Source organism: Solanum dulcamara, chromosome 4 (genome assembly GCF_947179165.1).
Source record: "Solanum dulcamara chromosome 4, daSolDulc1.2, whole genome shotgun sequence".
In the NCBI taxonomy this organism is placed as follows: Eukaryota; Viridiplantae; Streptophyta; class Magnoliopsida; order Solanales; family Solanaceae; genus Solanum; species Solanum dulcamara.
The window spans coordinates 29403156-29419226 of record NC_077240.1 but is presented as its reverse complement, the minus strand read 5'-3'; the positions used below and the strand labels follow the sequence as shown (position 1 = coordinate 29419226).

At 34.0% G+C, this 16071-nt stretch overlaps 1 protein-coding gene across 1 annotated transcript; it reads left to right on the top strand.

The window, feature by feature from the left end:
* Nucleotides 1-416: 416 nt before the first annotated feature.
* Nucleotides 417-6030, top strand: LOC129887214 (nucleoside hydrolase 3-like). Its single transcript, XM_055962214.1, has 12 exons — nucleotides 417-653; nucleotides 957-1136; nucleotides 1254-1364; nucleotides 2200-2535; nucleotides 2655-2831; nucleotides 2942-3226; nucleotides 3543-3665; nucleotides 3764-3961; nucleotides 4342-4595; nucleotides 4758-4962; nucleotides 5069-5374; nucleotides 5530-6030. Exons 1-12 carry the CDS (start codon nucleotides 504-506, stop codon nucleotides 5836-5838), a joined length of 2634 nt encoding a protein of 877 aa, XP_055818189.1. The 5' UTR covers nucleotides 417-503; the 3' UTR covers nucleotides 5839-6030.
* The last annotated feature ends 10041 nt before the right edge of the window (nucleotides 6031-16071 follow it).

Here is a 16071-nt window from a genome sequence, read left to right as displayed (position 1 = left end):
GCTTTATTTGTATATTATTTAGATGAGCTTATCAAGTCCAAATCTAAATATAAGAAAGAAAAAAAATATATGAATTTTTTTTAAAAAATATTTATAAATTATATTTTAATAAATATTTTTATGTATAACATAATTTAAAAGTAGTATATCTATAATCGGATCGGTTTGGGTTCGGTTTGACTTTTTTTAGTTAAAACCAAACCAACCCTATAATGGTCGGGTTTTTTTCCAAACAACAAATCAAGTCAAACCAAACCACTAGTCGGGTTTTTTTTTCCGATTTGATTCGATTTGTCGATTTAGTGCGGTTTATCGGTTTAGCCTGTACAACCCTAATAATATGTTTAGAAATTTTTTCTTGTGTCTATAAAATCCCTTACATATTGTTTCTCTTGGAACAATTCTGTTATTTACAGGTCACTAACCCCACTCTGTTTGTTTCCCAGTAATAATTAATTAATAGGCTTTGAAGAAAATCAGAAGCAGAGTTGAGGTTTGTTGTGATGAAGAAGAAGGTGTTGTTTATAATGTTAATATTGTTGGCAAGTGCGGTAAAGGGTCATCGAATTCTTGTCGATACAGATATGGATACTGATGATTTCTTTGCTCTTTTCTACCTTTTGAAACTTAACACATCACAAATGGACTTAAAGGTTTGCTTATTCTCTTCTTTTATCTTTCATTTTCCTCTAATCTCTATATGTTGATAACCATACAGGTCTTGAATATTACTCAATCTTGTATCTTTGCTAAATTTATACTCGAGATTCATTTTGAACAACATGTATTAGTAAGAATTGTCTGGAATCATGACTATAGATCAAATAGTGTTTACCTTTACTTGTTCATTTTTGTTGAAAGAAAGGGGGTGATTTTTCTGTTTAACAATTCGTGCTGTAGACGTATAATAGCAGCATTTTCTTAAAAAACTACTTTGATAAAGCCTTTTGGTGCAGGCAATAACTATTAGCACAAATGGATGGGCTGATGCAGGGCATGCTGTAAATCAAGTGTATGATATGCTTTACATGATGGGGCGTGACGATATTGCTGTTGGTGTGGGAGGTGAAGGTGGAATACTTCCCAATGGTACCATTCTTCCAAATGTTGGTGGATATCTCCCTATTATTGATCAGGTGAACACATTATTTTTTTTTTTTCATTATACTATTTTCTGGAAGTCAACAATCATTTTCTTTAATGTCAAATTGCTGGATATCTCCATAATTTTCCTTTACTTGGAAATCTTGAAGGGAAATGCTACAGCTGGATATTGTAGATACAGACAAGCTATTCCTGTGGGTCCCGGAGGACGTTTGGACATCGACTCTAATTTTGGGTTCAGAAAGAGCTTCCTCCCACAGGTACCATTTTGCATTAAAACTCAATGGAGGATAGATAACTTTGTCTAGCTGTCTTAATCACATTAATACAATTGTTATCTTTTCTGGTTTTACACAAGAAGAAACACAATTAGACATTTTAACTTCAGTCTGCAGGATGGTTGAATGTAGTGGCAGATATCATTTTATCAACCAAGGACCACTACAATAACAACAACATACCCAGTGAAATCATTTGGGTTTGGGGAGGCACAAACTATAAATCCTACCTTGTGGAGGTAAGGAGACTGTTTCCGCAGGACCCTCGCCTCGAGTAGAAAACGACTATGGAGAAACAAAGCAAGTAATAAGGAAACAATAACAACCACAAAATAATGCGATAACCTAAACACAATCAACAAGTGTTAGTGGAAAAAGCAAGAAACTATTAAGAAATGGCTAACCCCCTCGAAAATCAAGACAACACTCCATGCCTACTAACCTTCTACACTATAAGGTCATGTCTTCGGTAATCTGGAGCTGCGTCATGTCTTGTCTAATCACCTCTCCCCAATACTTAAATCTATATTACTTTGCTGTCAACCAGTCACAATGATATGGAACATAGCATAAGAAAGTACTAGCGTACCGCACAAAATATAACTGATTCTTTTATATGAATAGTGAAGAGCCTTACTTGGGAAGGTGCTGAATGTGAATATCTAGACTTGGCACGAATGCAACTATTTTTAAGGACAAGATCAGTTCTATCCCTCGTGAATCTACTATGACTAGATGAAGAAGCTTAGCTCTATTGCTTAGTTCCCCTAAGTTTAAATTGTTTTCATAAACATGTTAATCTTTCACTTATCAACAGGGGAAGAGACATTATTCACCTCGTCGACAGCCAACAGTGCAGCAAGTAATGATCAACACAATTTCATCTGGTTCCACAGTGGTTTTTCTCATCGCATCACATACAAATTTTGCACTATTTCTCCTAAGTAATCCACATTTAAAGAAAAATGTTGAGCACATTTACATAATGGGAGGTGGTGTAAGGTCAAAGGATCCTACAGGTTGCTGTCCACAGAATGTCAGCTCCTCTCGCCAACCTCAGCAATGTGGTGACATTGGCAATTTATTCACAGATTACACAAGCAACCCTTATGCAGAGTTCAATTTCTTTATGGATCCCTTTGCTGCATATCAGGTATTACAGAAATCAATAGGCCTTCCACTGGTTGATCTTTTATTTTGACATGTGGTGTATCCATATTGTAGTTAATCTTATAGTCGGCAACTGTCATCATTCCTTTACACGTACTGTAGGTAATTCATTCTGGCATTCCAGTTACTCTTGTCCCATTGGATGCCACAAACACCATTCCAGTAACTGAAAAGTTTATTGAAACTTTTGAGAAGAATCAGCACACTTACGAGGCACAATACTGTTTCAAGTCTCTGAAAATGGCTCGTGATACTTGGTTTGATGACCAATTCAACACGGTAGTATTTTAGAAATATTGAGCTTGGTAAATATGAAAACATCAGTGAAAATGTGATTTACTGATGACAATGTTGCTAAATGCAGATTTATTTTGTGTTGCTAAACGCAGGGTTATTTTATGTGGGACTCCTTTATGTCTGGTGTATCTGCTTCAATCATGCAGAAACAACACAACCAGCATGGAGAAAATGAATTTGCAGAAATGGATTATATCAATATCACTGTAATTACTTCAAACAAGCCATATGGGATTTCTGATGGATCAAATCCAATTTTTGATGGTCATATATCTCCAAAGTTCAGCGTAGCACGAAATGAAGCTCACAGCGGCCATGTTCAGACTAAGCTTCGCGATCCATTTTGCATAGAAAAGAACAGGAGAGGCAGATGCCAGGTGATGAATTGTTTCAGGTCATTATCTGGATTATGGTTTTTAGTTATTGTCTCTAGTAAAGATGACATTTAGTTGTTACTTGTCAAAGCCATGATTTTACTCCTTATTGGACCCCTAAGATTTTTAAGTCTCTCATGGTATAGAAATTCAATGTTTCTTCCTTACCATAAAATTATGACTCTATGTTTTCAATCAACTAAGATGAGTTTGGAGATAAGTTGATATATGATTTCCTTTATTTCATTTTCTGGCTTTTTATTCACTACTCTATGCTTCACTTGACTGTTATGTAGTCTGAGTTGGTGGTGTGTATCAGGATGGCTATACAAAAGAAGTTTTTGGTCCAGGAGGAGTGCCTATTCTTGTTGCTATAAGAGCAAAACCCAATCGAAATGCTAACAGTGAACTGGACAGAGAGTTTTTCGTTAGCTTTCTGGATGTAAGTTACTAATTTCTAGTCTGAATTGATTATATTTCATATGTAAGATAAAAGTAAAGACCATTTCAGAACTAATACTATATTTGTCGCGGTTGCAGGTCATAAACAAAAGAGAAAACACCGGAAGATTTAACTTTTCTACGCAATTTCCTTATTACAGAGAAGTACTTTACAAACCAGATTTCAGAGGCAAGCATCTTGGGAAGAATGTTGTGTTTGATATGGATATGAGTGCTGGAGATTTTCTAGCTCTCTTTTACCTCCTTAAGTTACCAATAGAAGAAATTAATCTGAAGGTAAATTGCCTTCTATTTTGAATTAGATCCTCAACTGAAAATTCAGAACCTGTTAAGAAAATTATTTTACTTCACCAAACACAAATTATGGTCAGGCCCTTCCCCGGACCCCGCACATAGCGGGAGCTTTAGTGCACCGGGCTGCCCTTTTTTTTAAGTTTATTGAATGGGTGGTAAAATTGCTTCAGTTCATGTATTCCCAAGTTATGTTTACTTTTATAGAATTAATTGATGAATATTTGGTCATTCATAAGAAAAACTTCCCCTACCCTGAGTGACATTGCAGAAACGGGATGAGTCTAAGATAAAGGACTCAATTTTGTAAATAACTAAGTTGAGGAAGCAATTCTTGTCAATGTGCAATATCTTCTTCCCTTCAGGCTATAATTGTGAGTCCAACTGGATGGGCAAATGCTGCAACAATTGATTCTGTGTATGATTTGCTCCATATGATGGGTCGTGATGACATTCCTGTGGGCCTTGGAGATGTTTTTGCAATGAACCAGTCTGATCCTATTTTCTATGCAGTTGGTGACTGCAAGTACAACAAGGTTATCCCACAAGGTTGTGGTGGATTTCTTGACTCCGACACACTTTATGGTTTATCTCGTTCTTTGCCTCGAAGTCCTCGGAGGTACATGGTCTAGCTAGTGTAAATCATTTGCCTAAAGGAGAATCAGTAAATTTCTTTAAAATTATGTTATCTTGTTAAGCATTGACATTTCATGTCTTTCACATGTCCATTTGTTTAGTGTGCAATTTTGCTGATCTACCTGCTTAATCTAAATAAGTTCAGATATACATCTGGAAATTCCATGAAATATGGAGCTCTTAGAGACACTGATCATCCGGAACTCAGACAACCTCTAGCACTAGAAGTATGGGAGTCAGCAGTGAAATCACTCAAACCAGGATCTAAGATTACCATTTTAACAAATGGTCCATTGACTAATATAGCAAAGATCGTTCTTGCAGGCGAGAGTATGACCAAAACTATCCAGGCAAGCATTTCCTCCACCCTTGCAGTCTTATGAGAAAGAGCCAGGGTGGGATTACTCGTTCAAGAACTGTACTAATATAAGCACTGTGTATTGTATTGTGGTGCAGGATATAATAATTGTTGGAGGGCACATGAATCATGATAACACTGAGAAGGGAAATGTGATCAACGTTCCTTCTAATAGATTCGCGGAACTGAATATGTTTCTTGACCCTCTAGCTGCACAGACAGTTTTGAGTTCAGATCTTAATATCACTCTCATTCCACTTGGCATTCAGCAGAAAGTCAGTGCCTTTCCTGAAATTCTTAAAATGCTTAACCTGACTAAAAGGACACCTGAAGCAATCTTTGCACGGCGTTTGCTCTCAAGGTTACACCACCTGCAAAAGACACATCCTAAATACCAACATATGGTATATAATCTCATCTCAATTTATCCTAAACTTGTCCTCATAACACTGAAAGCTAGCGTTTTTTAAAATCTTTTGCAATGTTTGCATTTAGTACTCAACGTACAGATCAATCAGGTATTTTTCCTGCTACATACTTATGGTTTGTATAATAACAGGATACATTTCTTGGAGAAATCCTTGGAGCAGTAGTTTTGGCTGGTGATTATTCTGTACTAAAATCAACATTTGGTGTCAAGAACATAAAAGTCACTGCCTCAGGGTACGAATCTGAAGATGGACAGATAGTTATGGACGAAAAGCAAGGCAAATCAGTGAAAGTATTAGAGAATCTGGATCCATTAGCTTATTATTACACTTTTGCAAATCGACTAGGTGACGTAAAACAGTCTGCTAAAGTTGGAAGCTTTGATCAGCAGAGAAGAATTTGGAATACACCATCCAATAGAAAGAAAACTGCCCCTTAATTGCCTTTTCTTCCAAACAAGTTCTTTTTCCTTCTCTCTTTTTGGTTTTTAAGTTTCTTTAGGTGATTTTTTTTACACTTCTGATTCTTCAAAACAATTGCCACTTGCTCATTAGTAACAAAATTGTACATAGAGTTAAACAGTAGAAGTGGTTATAATAGGAAGGAAATAAAGGAAACATTATTTTACTCCTAGCTTAGTCGAGAAACAAAAAAATGTCACATCAAACTTGAGGCATCTCATAGGAAATCAATCTCCCTTTCTATTCTACTCAATGTTAATTGTGTTTTAAAACAATCCGTATTCAAATCAAGAACTTCAACAATAAAATCAAAATAACTGAATTCACAGTGCGTCTTTAAAGAAATTATTCCCCTCAAATACTGAAGGTTATGTAATATATTCTCCCAGAACAAAATGATTCACTTCGGCCGAATAGTGATACTTCAAATTCGCTAGATCTCATATGCAATTAACTGTAGCAAATCACACTAGAGTTTTTACAAGGAGGAGTTCTTAACTTGAAAATTCAGTTATAGCCATCAGAAAACTAATTCAGAAAACGTTGCACTGGTTCGCACATACTTTGCATATGCGTTTTGCAGATGCATGCCTTTCAATACAGCCACAAACTAGTGTAATGAAGAGATTGTTGGTATCCATCCCATGCCACAGTTTTTCCTTCTTTGTTAGGTTGAAAAATTGGTGCGTCAAAAATTGTGGATTGGTAGTTGAAAAAAATAATCTCAACAACCAAATCTCACCATTTTGACTATGAATAAACCTAACAAAGTTTGAATTTTAATTTCTAATTGATGTCATCAATGACATCAAAGGGAACAAATTTTTCCCTATAAATAGGGCACTCTTGCTCATTTGTTAAATACACCAAGATAAGAGAGGAAAATATTAGTGAGCAAAGTGAGGTATTCCATAGACAATAAGAAAATAGTCTACAACAAACAATAACAAAAACATACCCAGTGAAATCCTACAAATGGGGTCTGGGGAGGGTAAAATATACGCAGACTTTACCACTACCTCATGGAGATAGATAGGTTATTTCCAAAAGACCCTCGAAAAATAGGAAAATAGTCTGTGAAGAAAAATAAAATGTGAGCGATATTTTTAGTAAGGTGGGAGATCAAAAGATTTATTCCTTTTGAGTGTGTTGTGGTCACTTTGAGTATTGTACTCGTGACTACCTAGTGTAAAATTTCTTACTATAGTGATATCAATTTCTCCTCTTGGCCCATGTTTTTTTCCTTATTTTAAAGGGTTTCCACGTAAAATTCTTGGTGTCATTATTTTTCCATTTTATTTCCACTATTTTGATAATATATATTTTTGTGTTAGTCCGCGTTTTCACAACAAACTAATATCAGAGCAAGGTTTTATCTGAGTATGCTTTGTGATTGCAACATAGTCTGAACTTCCACATCAGAAAAGATTTACTTTGATTTGCAGTAGTTATATATTTTGGGGAAAAAAATGATGAAAGTCAATACTAGTAGAATGATTACTTTGAATGGTGTTAATTATGCCATTTGAAAGGGAGAAAATGAAAGATTTATTTTATGTCAAGAATTTTTATCAATCAGTCTATACCACTGTAAATCCTGATAATGAAACAGATGAAGAGTGGAATCTGTTGCATAGACAGGTGTGTAAATTTATTAGGCAATGGATTGACGCTAATGTTTTGAACCATATTTCTAGAGAGACACATGCTCGTACCCTATGGGAGCATCTTGAAAGCTTATATGTTCGGAAGACTAGGAACAATAAAATGTTCTTAATAAAGCAAATGTTAAGTTTAAAATATCATGATGGTTCTCCAATGATAGATCACCTGAATAATTTTCAGGGAATCATAAACCAGTTATCTGCTATGGACATTAAATTTGAAGAAGAAATTCAAGGCTTGCTTCTACTTGGTTCCCTACCAGACTCTTGGAAAACATTTAGAACTTCATTGTCAAATTCTGTTCCGGATGGTGTGAGCTCTATGGATTTCGCCAAAAGCAACGTCTTGAACGAAGAGATGAGAATAAAATCTCAAGGTTCTTCTTCGTTGGAGGTCCTGGTGACTGGCCCTAAGGGGAGAAATAAGAGTCATGGTTCTTAGAATAGAGAACATAATATGAGAAAATTCAAAGGCAGGCTTAAAGATATTGAGTGTTATCATTGTGGCATGAAAGGGCACATAAAGAAGTTCTGCTAGAAATTGAAGAAGGAGAACAAAGACAGAGAGGATAATAAAGAAAATGGCAATGAAAATTACCTATCCACCATCTCCACCAAAGATCATGTTACAGTCCTTGATGCGGATCTGATAAATATTGCTTGTGATGAGTCAAGCTGGGTTGTGGACACTGGTGCTGCATCTCATGTGACATTAAGGAAGGATTCTTTCTCTTCCTATACTCCTGGTGACTTTGGAACCTTGAGTATGGGTAATAGGCTGTATCTAGGGTGGTTGGTGTTGGTACAATTTGTTTGAAAACTAGTATTGGAACTAAACTAGTTTTGAACAATGTAAAACATACACCTGATGTTCGTCTGCACCTAATTTATGTTGGTGTTCTAGATGATGAAGGATATATTAGTACCAATGGCGGTGGAAAGTGGAGACTCATTAAGGGTTACTTGGTTGTCACTCGTGGTAGAAAATATCATGATCTATACTGGACTATGTCTTCTACTTGTGCCAATATGGTGAATGCAGTTAAGAGCGATAACTCTTCAACGTTATGGCATAAGAGGCTTAGCCACATCAATGAGAAAGGATTTAATGTTATAGCCAAGAAGAAGTTGTCAATTTTTAAAGTGCTAAATTAGAAAAGTGTGAGCACTGTTTGGCTGAAAAACAAAATAGAGTTTCCTTTAAGTCTAAACCTTCTTTAAGAAAGACAGAGTTGCTTCAGTTGATGCACTCTGATTTATGCGGTCCAATGAAGACAAGGATTCTAGGTGGTGCACTCTACTTTGTCACTTTTATTAATGACTGCTCAAAAAAGCTTTGAGTCTATGTCTTAAAAACTAAAGACCAAGTGTTGCATTTCTTTAAGCAGTTTTAAGCTTCAGTTAAAAGAGAAATTGAAAAAAAATTGAAATGTATTCGTACTGATAATGGTGGTGAATATTGTAGACCATTTGACTAATACTGCAAGCATCAAGGTATTAGGCACCAGAAGACTCCTCAACTTAATGGGTTAGCTGAGAGGATGAACAAGACCTTGATGGAAAAAGTTAGATGTTTGCTTTCTGAAGCAAAGTTGCCGAATTTCTTTTGGGGTGAAACCTTATTGACCGCTGCATATGTTATTAACTCATATCTTGTTGTTGCTTTGCAAAATGATGTTTCAAATAGAGTTTGGTATGGCAAAAATATTTCTTAAGACCATTTGAGAGTATTTGGTTGCAAAGCTTTTATATATGTGTCAAAAGATGAGAGGTCAAAGTTAGATGCCAAGACAAGGCAGTGCATCTTTATTGGATATGACCTTGATGAATTTGGTTACATGCTACATGATCTAATTGAGAAGAAGCTTGTGAGAAGCCGCGATATTGTCTTCATAAAAAATTAAATCATTGAAGATAATGACAAAACGGAGAATCTAAAATCTTCAAGTTTAAATGGAGTAGTCCATCTTGATCAAGTTCCTCATACAAGTGTGTATGACATTGTTGGGCTTGATGATCACGATAATGCTCAAAATCAAGTCCCAGATCAATATGTTGATGTTGATAATAACAATGTTGTTATTATTGATGATGCTCCTGCTCATAAAGTTATGGAAGAATGAAATATCCCTCTTAGGAGGTCCACAAGACAATGTATTCCTTTGTTTCATTATTCACCTAATTAGTATGTGTTATTCATTGACGGGGGTGAACCTGAGTGTTATGAGAAGGCCATGGAAGATGAGCATAAGGATCAATGCATTGAAGCCATGAAAGATGAGATGAAATCTATGCATGAGAACCATACTTATGAGTTGGTGAAATTGCCTAAGGGCATGAGAGATTTAAAAAACAAGTGGGTGTTCAAAGTTAAAGTTAAAGAACACAACTTGAAACCCAGGTACAAAGCTAGATTGGTTGTCAAAGGATTTGATCAAAGGAAGGGTATTGACATTGACGAAATATTTTCTCCTGACGTGAAAATGTCCTACATTTGTACAATTATTGATTTGGCTGCTAGTATTAATTAAGAGATTGAGCAGACAAATGTAAAGACGACTTTTCTTCACGGTGACCTAGAAGAAGAGATTTATATGAAACAACTTGAGGGTTTCAAAGTAAATGGTAATAGAAAATTTTGTGTGCAAACTCAAAAAGAGTCTCTACGGGCAAAGCAAACTCCTAGACATTAGTACAAAAAGTTTGAATTTGTTACGGGGGAGCAAGGCAATAAGAAGACTTCCTCATCATTGTGTGTTTGTACAAAAAATTTTGACAATGATTTTATCATCTTTTTACTATATGTGGATAATATGTTAATTGTGGACAAGAATATTTTCAAGATTGACGAGTTGATAAGGAAGTTGTGTAAGTCTTTTGCCATCAAAGACTTGGTTCATGCCAAACAAATTTTGGGCATGAGGATTACTCGTCTCAAAGATAAAAGAAAGATTTATTTGTCACAAGAGAAGTACATTGAACGTGTACTGCAGTGCTTCAACATGAAGTATGCCAAGTCGGTTAGCACACCTCTTGCTGATCATATGAAGTTGAGAAAAAAAAGTATCCTACGGCTAGGGAGGAAAAAGAGATCATGGACAAAATTCCATATTCCTCCATCGTCGGAAGTCTAATGTATGCAATGGTATGCACCAGACATGATATTGGTCACGCAGTTGGTGTTGTCAACAGATTTCTCGACAATCTAGGAAAACAACATTGGGAAGCTGTAAAATGAATACTCAAGTATATGAGAGGAAGCTCAGATAAATAATTGTGTTTTGGAGGATCAAATCCAATATTGAAGGGCTATACAGATTCTGATATGGCAGGTGACCTTAATAACAGAAAATTCACTACTGATATTTGTTTACTTTTTCAGGAGGAGTTATATCATAGTAGTTGAAGTTGGAGAAGTGTGTTGCACTGTCTACAACTGAAGCTGAATATATTGCATCTACTAAAGCTGGCAAGGAGATGATACGGCTCAAACACTTTCTTCAAGAGCTTGGCTTGCATCAGAAGGAGTATGTTGTATATTATGGCAATCAAAGTGCAATAGACTTGAGCAAGAACTCCATATACCATGCAAGGAAGAAACACATCGACGTAAGATATCACTAGATTCGAAAAAAGATAGAAGACGAATCTATGCAGGTTGAAAAGATCTCTACAAATGAGAATCCTGCAGATATACTAACCAAAATGGTAACAAGAGACAAGTTCAAATTGTGCAAAGAACTTGTTGGGATGAACTCTCTCTGAGAAGATGAAGATATCTCCTTTTGGTGCATGGGACTAAAGGGGGAGATTTGTTGGTATCCATCTCATGCCACAATTTTTGCTTCTTTGTTAGGTTGAAAAATTGGTGAGTCAAAAATTGTGGATTGATAGTTGAAAAAAATGTCTCAACAACCAATTCTCACCATTTTTGACTATGAAGAAACCTAACAAAGTTTGAATTTTGGTTTCTAATTGATGTCATCAATGACATCAAAGGGAATAAATGTTTCCCTATATATAGGACATTCTTGCTCATTTGTTAAACACACCAAGATAAGAGAGAGAAAAATTAAAGAGCAAAGTGAGGTATTTCATACACTATAAGAAAATAGTCTGTGAAAAAAAATTGAGTGTAAGTGATATTTTTAGTAAGGTGGAGATCAAAAGAGTGTTATTCTTTTTGAGTGTGTTGTGGTTACTTTGAGTATTGTACTCGTGACTGCTCAGTGTAAAATTTTTTACTATAGTGATATCAGTTGCTCCTCTTGGCCTGTGGTTTTTGCTCCTCTTGGCCTGTGGTTTTTTCCTTATTTAAAAGGGTCTCCACGTAAAATCTTGATTTCTCCCATCAATATGCATGAAAAACGTTACTGTTTCACTTTCCGTCCATTGTTTCTTCCCTCCAATTTTCATTCATATTTCGATCACTGGAACCCAACACTCAATGCCCTTGTGATTTTAAACATTTTTGAGGATTTTTAAGAGTAGGACTATTTTTATTATAGTGCGACTTTATGTTTTCCTTTTGTTCTATTATTCCGCAAGAAAATTTTTATTTGTTGTTCTTGTATCAAACTGACTCTCAGAAAAAAGGTTTGAGCCTAACGAACGTGTGTTATTATCTCATGGCACTTTTGATTATCAGTTAGCATGTCAATTTTATTTTTGTGCATTTTGTCGTAGATTTTCATTTTCTTGATATAAAGAAATATCTCAAACTAAATGTAGGGGATTAATATTCATACCTAGATTTTATCTTATTTATCCACGACAATTCTTTTGTATGTTTCATTTCTCTTCCATTAAATCTAAGATTTTTATATAAATATTGTACGAGCAAATATATTTCACAATCGCGCTAAGCACAGACAATTCTCTAGCCAATTAAGAAAAAGGCAGGGTTTTTTTTCTTTTTTTTAGCAATCATATATTGTATGTTTTTTTTAAAAAAAAATATTATTGTGAGTACTATTAATATAAAAAAAGTTGAATTTAATTTTCGTATAAGAGAAAAGAACTATTAGAAAAGTTTGACACAAGTTGAGTATTAGGTCTCAAAAAAAGTTGATTCTCTAGTGGTTCTTTGTTATAAATACTTAATAGTTAAAAGCCCCTTTTGATTCTTTCGTAGTTCTTTGTTATAAATAGAGTTAATAATCAAAAGCCCTCTTAAAATTGACATACTTTATTAAATACATACATAAATTATGAGAAGTTTTAATTATCCCTCAAATATAGATTTTTGAAATTATTTACCTCCTAAACTATGAGAAATTCTAATTATTCCCTCAAACATGAATATTTTTGGAATTATTTGCCCTCCTCCCCCCTTCCAATATGCCACATGATTAATCGAAGACGGACTATTAGCAAAAATTGAGTATGTCACATAATCACGAAGCAAAATAGAGGAAATTTTCTCCCGAAAATCACGTTCTAAGCCACCTTCCACATCCGTGGGTGGAGTATGGTGTTGCTGCCCCCCCCCCCCCTTGCTGCCAGCGGGCGTTGGTTGGGCTGTTGCTTGCGGCTACTGTCCGACAGTCTCCGAACTATCAACTTTGCCCCCTAAGTCATTTTCGTACACCATAAAATCACCATCGATTTCAGCACCCACATCAAAAAAATTAGACGAAATATGAAGATCATTCGGACAAGCAAAAGGAAACACATCCTCCATAAACTTCACATCACGAGAGACAAAAAAAATTTCGTATCAAAAACAAACGACCACCAACCCTTTTTACCAAACAGATATCCCACAACCAAACTCTTTCTTCTTCGACTTGCAAATTTGTCACTCTGAGTTTTTTGATTATGAGAAAAGCATAAACACCCAAAGGTACGAATAACATCGAAAGAAGGAGGTTTATTGAATAAAATTTTGAAAGGTGTTTTATTTTATAAATTGAGTATGGGGGTACGATTTATGAGATGAGATGCAGCAAGAACACATTCATTCCAGAAAAAAATAGGCAAATTGGCCTAAAATCTTAGAGCTCTCGCAACATTCAACACATGTTTATGTTTTCTCTCTACTCTCCCATTCTGTTGCGGAGTACCCACACAAGAGGTTTGAAATAGAATATCAGTGGCGGAAAAATAATCGATCAAACAATTAAATTCGGTACCATTATCACATTGTACAACTTTAATTATTTGATTAAATTGTCGATCAACCATAGCAAAAAAAGCCATAAACATCTAAAACACTTTTGTTTTATCAATCAACGAGTAGATCCAAATAGCTCAAAAAAATCATCAATAATTGTTAAAAAATAACGAGCTCCACACAACGAAATATGTCGATATGGATCCCACAAATCACAATGTATTTTCTCAAATATTCTAGATGTTTTATTATCACTTAAAGGAAATTTGTCTAGGATGCTTAGCACGGAAACACACTTCACAATCCTTTGCTAAACTACTCTTATCACTACTAACATGAGGAAGCAACTTAACTACTCTCTCGGAAGGATGCCCCAATCGTCGATGCCACAATTTCAATGCTTACACTGTTATGACAGTAAACACATATTGCACCATGTCCGGTTTGCTCAAATAGTATAGTTCGTCCCTCCTAACTCCCGTTCCAATCAGCTCATTCAGTGGGACCTGAATAGCACACATATAAAAAATAAAAGAGACAATAGTGCGCAAATTATCAATAAGTTAGAGGACGGAGAGTAAGTTGCAACGTAAATAAGGCACATAAAGGACATGATGTAAGGTGATTTTATCTGACAGTTGAACGAAACCTTCCAAAGAAGCAAACACCTTTTCATCATTAGGCAAACCAACAAGACAATCAACAGTATGAACATCAAACAATCAAGATTTCTCACCGATAACATGATGAGTAGCACGAGTGTCAATAATCGAAGAAGAAACGTAAAACTTACCATTCAAGCGATTTTCTAGAATTATAGCATTACCAAAAAATTCCGTAATAGCCTTCCATTGATCGAAAGTAAAATGCTGACCCACGGCAGCGGTATTTGATGGTGGTGGAGGAGGTACGTCATCACCAGCCATGGAAATTTATGATGAATTTTTTTTGCCTCAAATACCCTGAAAAGAACTGTACAATCTTGACTTTCCTTTATTCATTCCCCAAGAGAGAATATATATGTGATACAATATTGAAATAAGGAAATTAAATATCTCCTTAATATGCTACCAAATATATAAAAAATTATATGGTAATTATTTCCCTACAAATATGCTATTAAATATTATACTGAAATAATTTTTCATGTGGGTTTAGTTTAAAAACTTCTAATTATTTTATTGTTTTGTTTAAGATAATGATGGTTTGGACAACATGAAAGATATATTAAGAGATGTTGGAAAAAGAGAGATATCAACTAAAAAAAGATTAATTGTTGTATGGTTTATTTTTTATGTTCATTATTTGAAAATGTGTGATAGGGTCGTAGTGCGTGTGTGTTTTTATTTATTTATTTGGGTGTGTGGAGAAGAATAAATAATATGAAGAAGATTATTTATTTATATGCAAAATATTTTTTGTAATGAATTGTAGTATGATGTATTTGTCCATATTTTTCTAACGTTATAACATATTTAGTTGAGTTTGCATATAAAAATAATTCACAATTGATAAAAGTAAATATGAATTTACAGTTTATGATCCACGTGATGATAGTAGATAATAAGGTTGTGTGTTATGACATTTTTAGTTGAATTTGTGTGTTAAACTTTAAAGTTGGGTGACTTTTTTGGAATAAAAAAATAGAAAAGTAATTTTTACATAATAAACTCAAAGTTGAATAAAAATTGTTGTAGGCTGAATGGAAATAACATGCTCTTTTTTTTTATTCTGTTATGAAAATAACTAACTTGGCAAAATTAATTAGAGAGAGATAATAAGGGAAAGAGGAAAAGAGAAGAATTGTGCGTGTTTTTCTGTGTGTCTATCTCATTTCCTCTGCCATTGTACATATACACAATAATAATAATAATAGTAATATTAATAATAATAGCAGTAAACAAAATGTACTAATAATAATGATAATAATAATTACGAAAATATAAATAATAGTAATAATAATAATAATAATAATAATGCTAACAGTAAATAAAATACTACTAATAATAAAAAGAAACGGTAATAATAAGAATATATACTACTACTAATAATAATAATAATAACGAAAATAATAATAACAATAACAATAATAACAATAATAATAATAATAATAATAATAATAATAATAATGATAACAGAAAAATAAACATACTACTGCTTCTATTAATAATATTAATAATGAAAATAATAATATTAATATGAATAACGAAAATAATAATAATAATAATACTAACAGAAAAATAAACATACTACTACTTCTATTAATAATATTGATAGCAAAAATAATAATAATAATAATAATAGTAATAACAGAAAATAAAATATACTAATAATAATAATAGCAATAATAATTAAAAATAATAATAATAACGACAATAATAATAATAATAATAACAATAGTAAAAATAATAATAAGGATATCGGCTCCATGT

Coding starts and splice junctions, on each gene's coding strand:
- LOC129887214 (XM_055962214.1), top strand. CDS start 504: ATGAAGAAGAAGGTGTTGTTTATAATGTTAATATTGTTGGCAAGTGCG. Junction 2,536..2,654: donor ATCCCTTTGCTGCATATCAG/GTATTACAGAAA, acceptor CACGTACTGTAG/GTAATTCATTCTGGCATTCC. Junction 3,962..4,341: donor TAGAAGAAATTAATCTGAAG/GTAAATTGCCTT, acceptor TCTTCCCTTCAG/GCTATAATTGTGAGTCCAAC.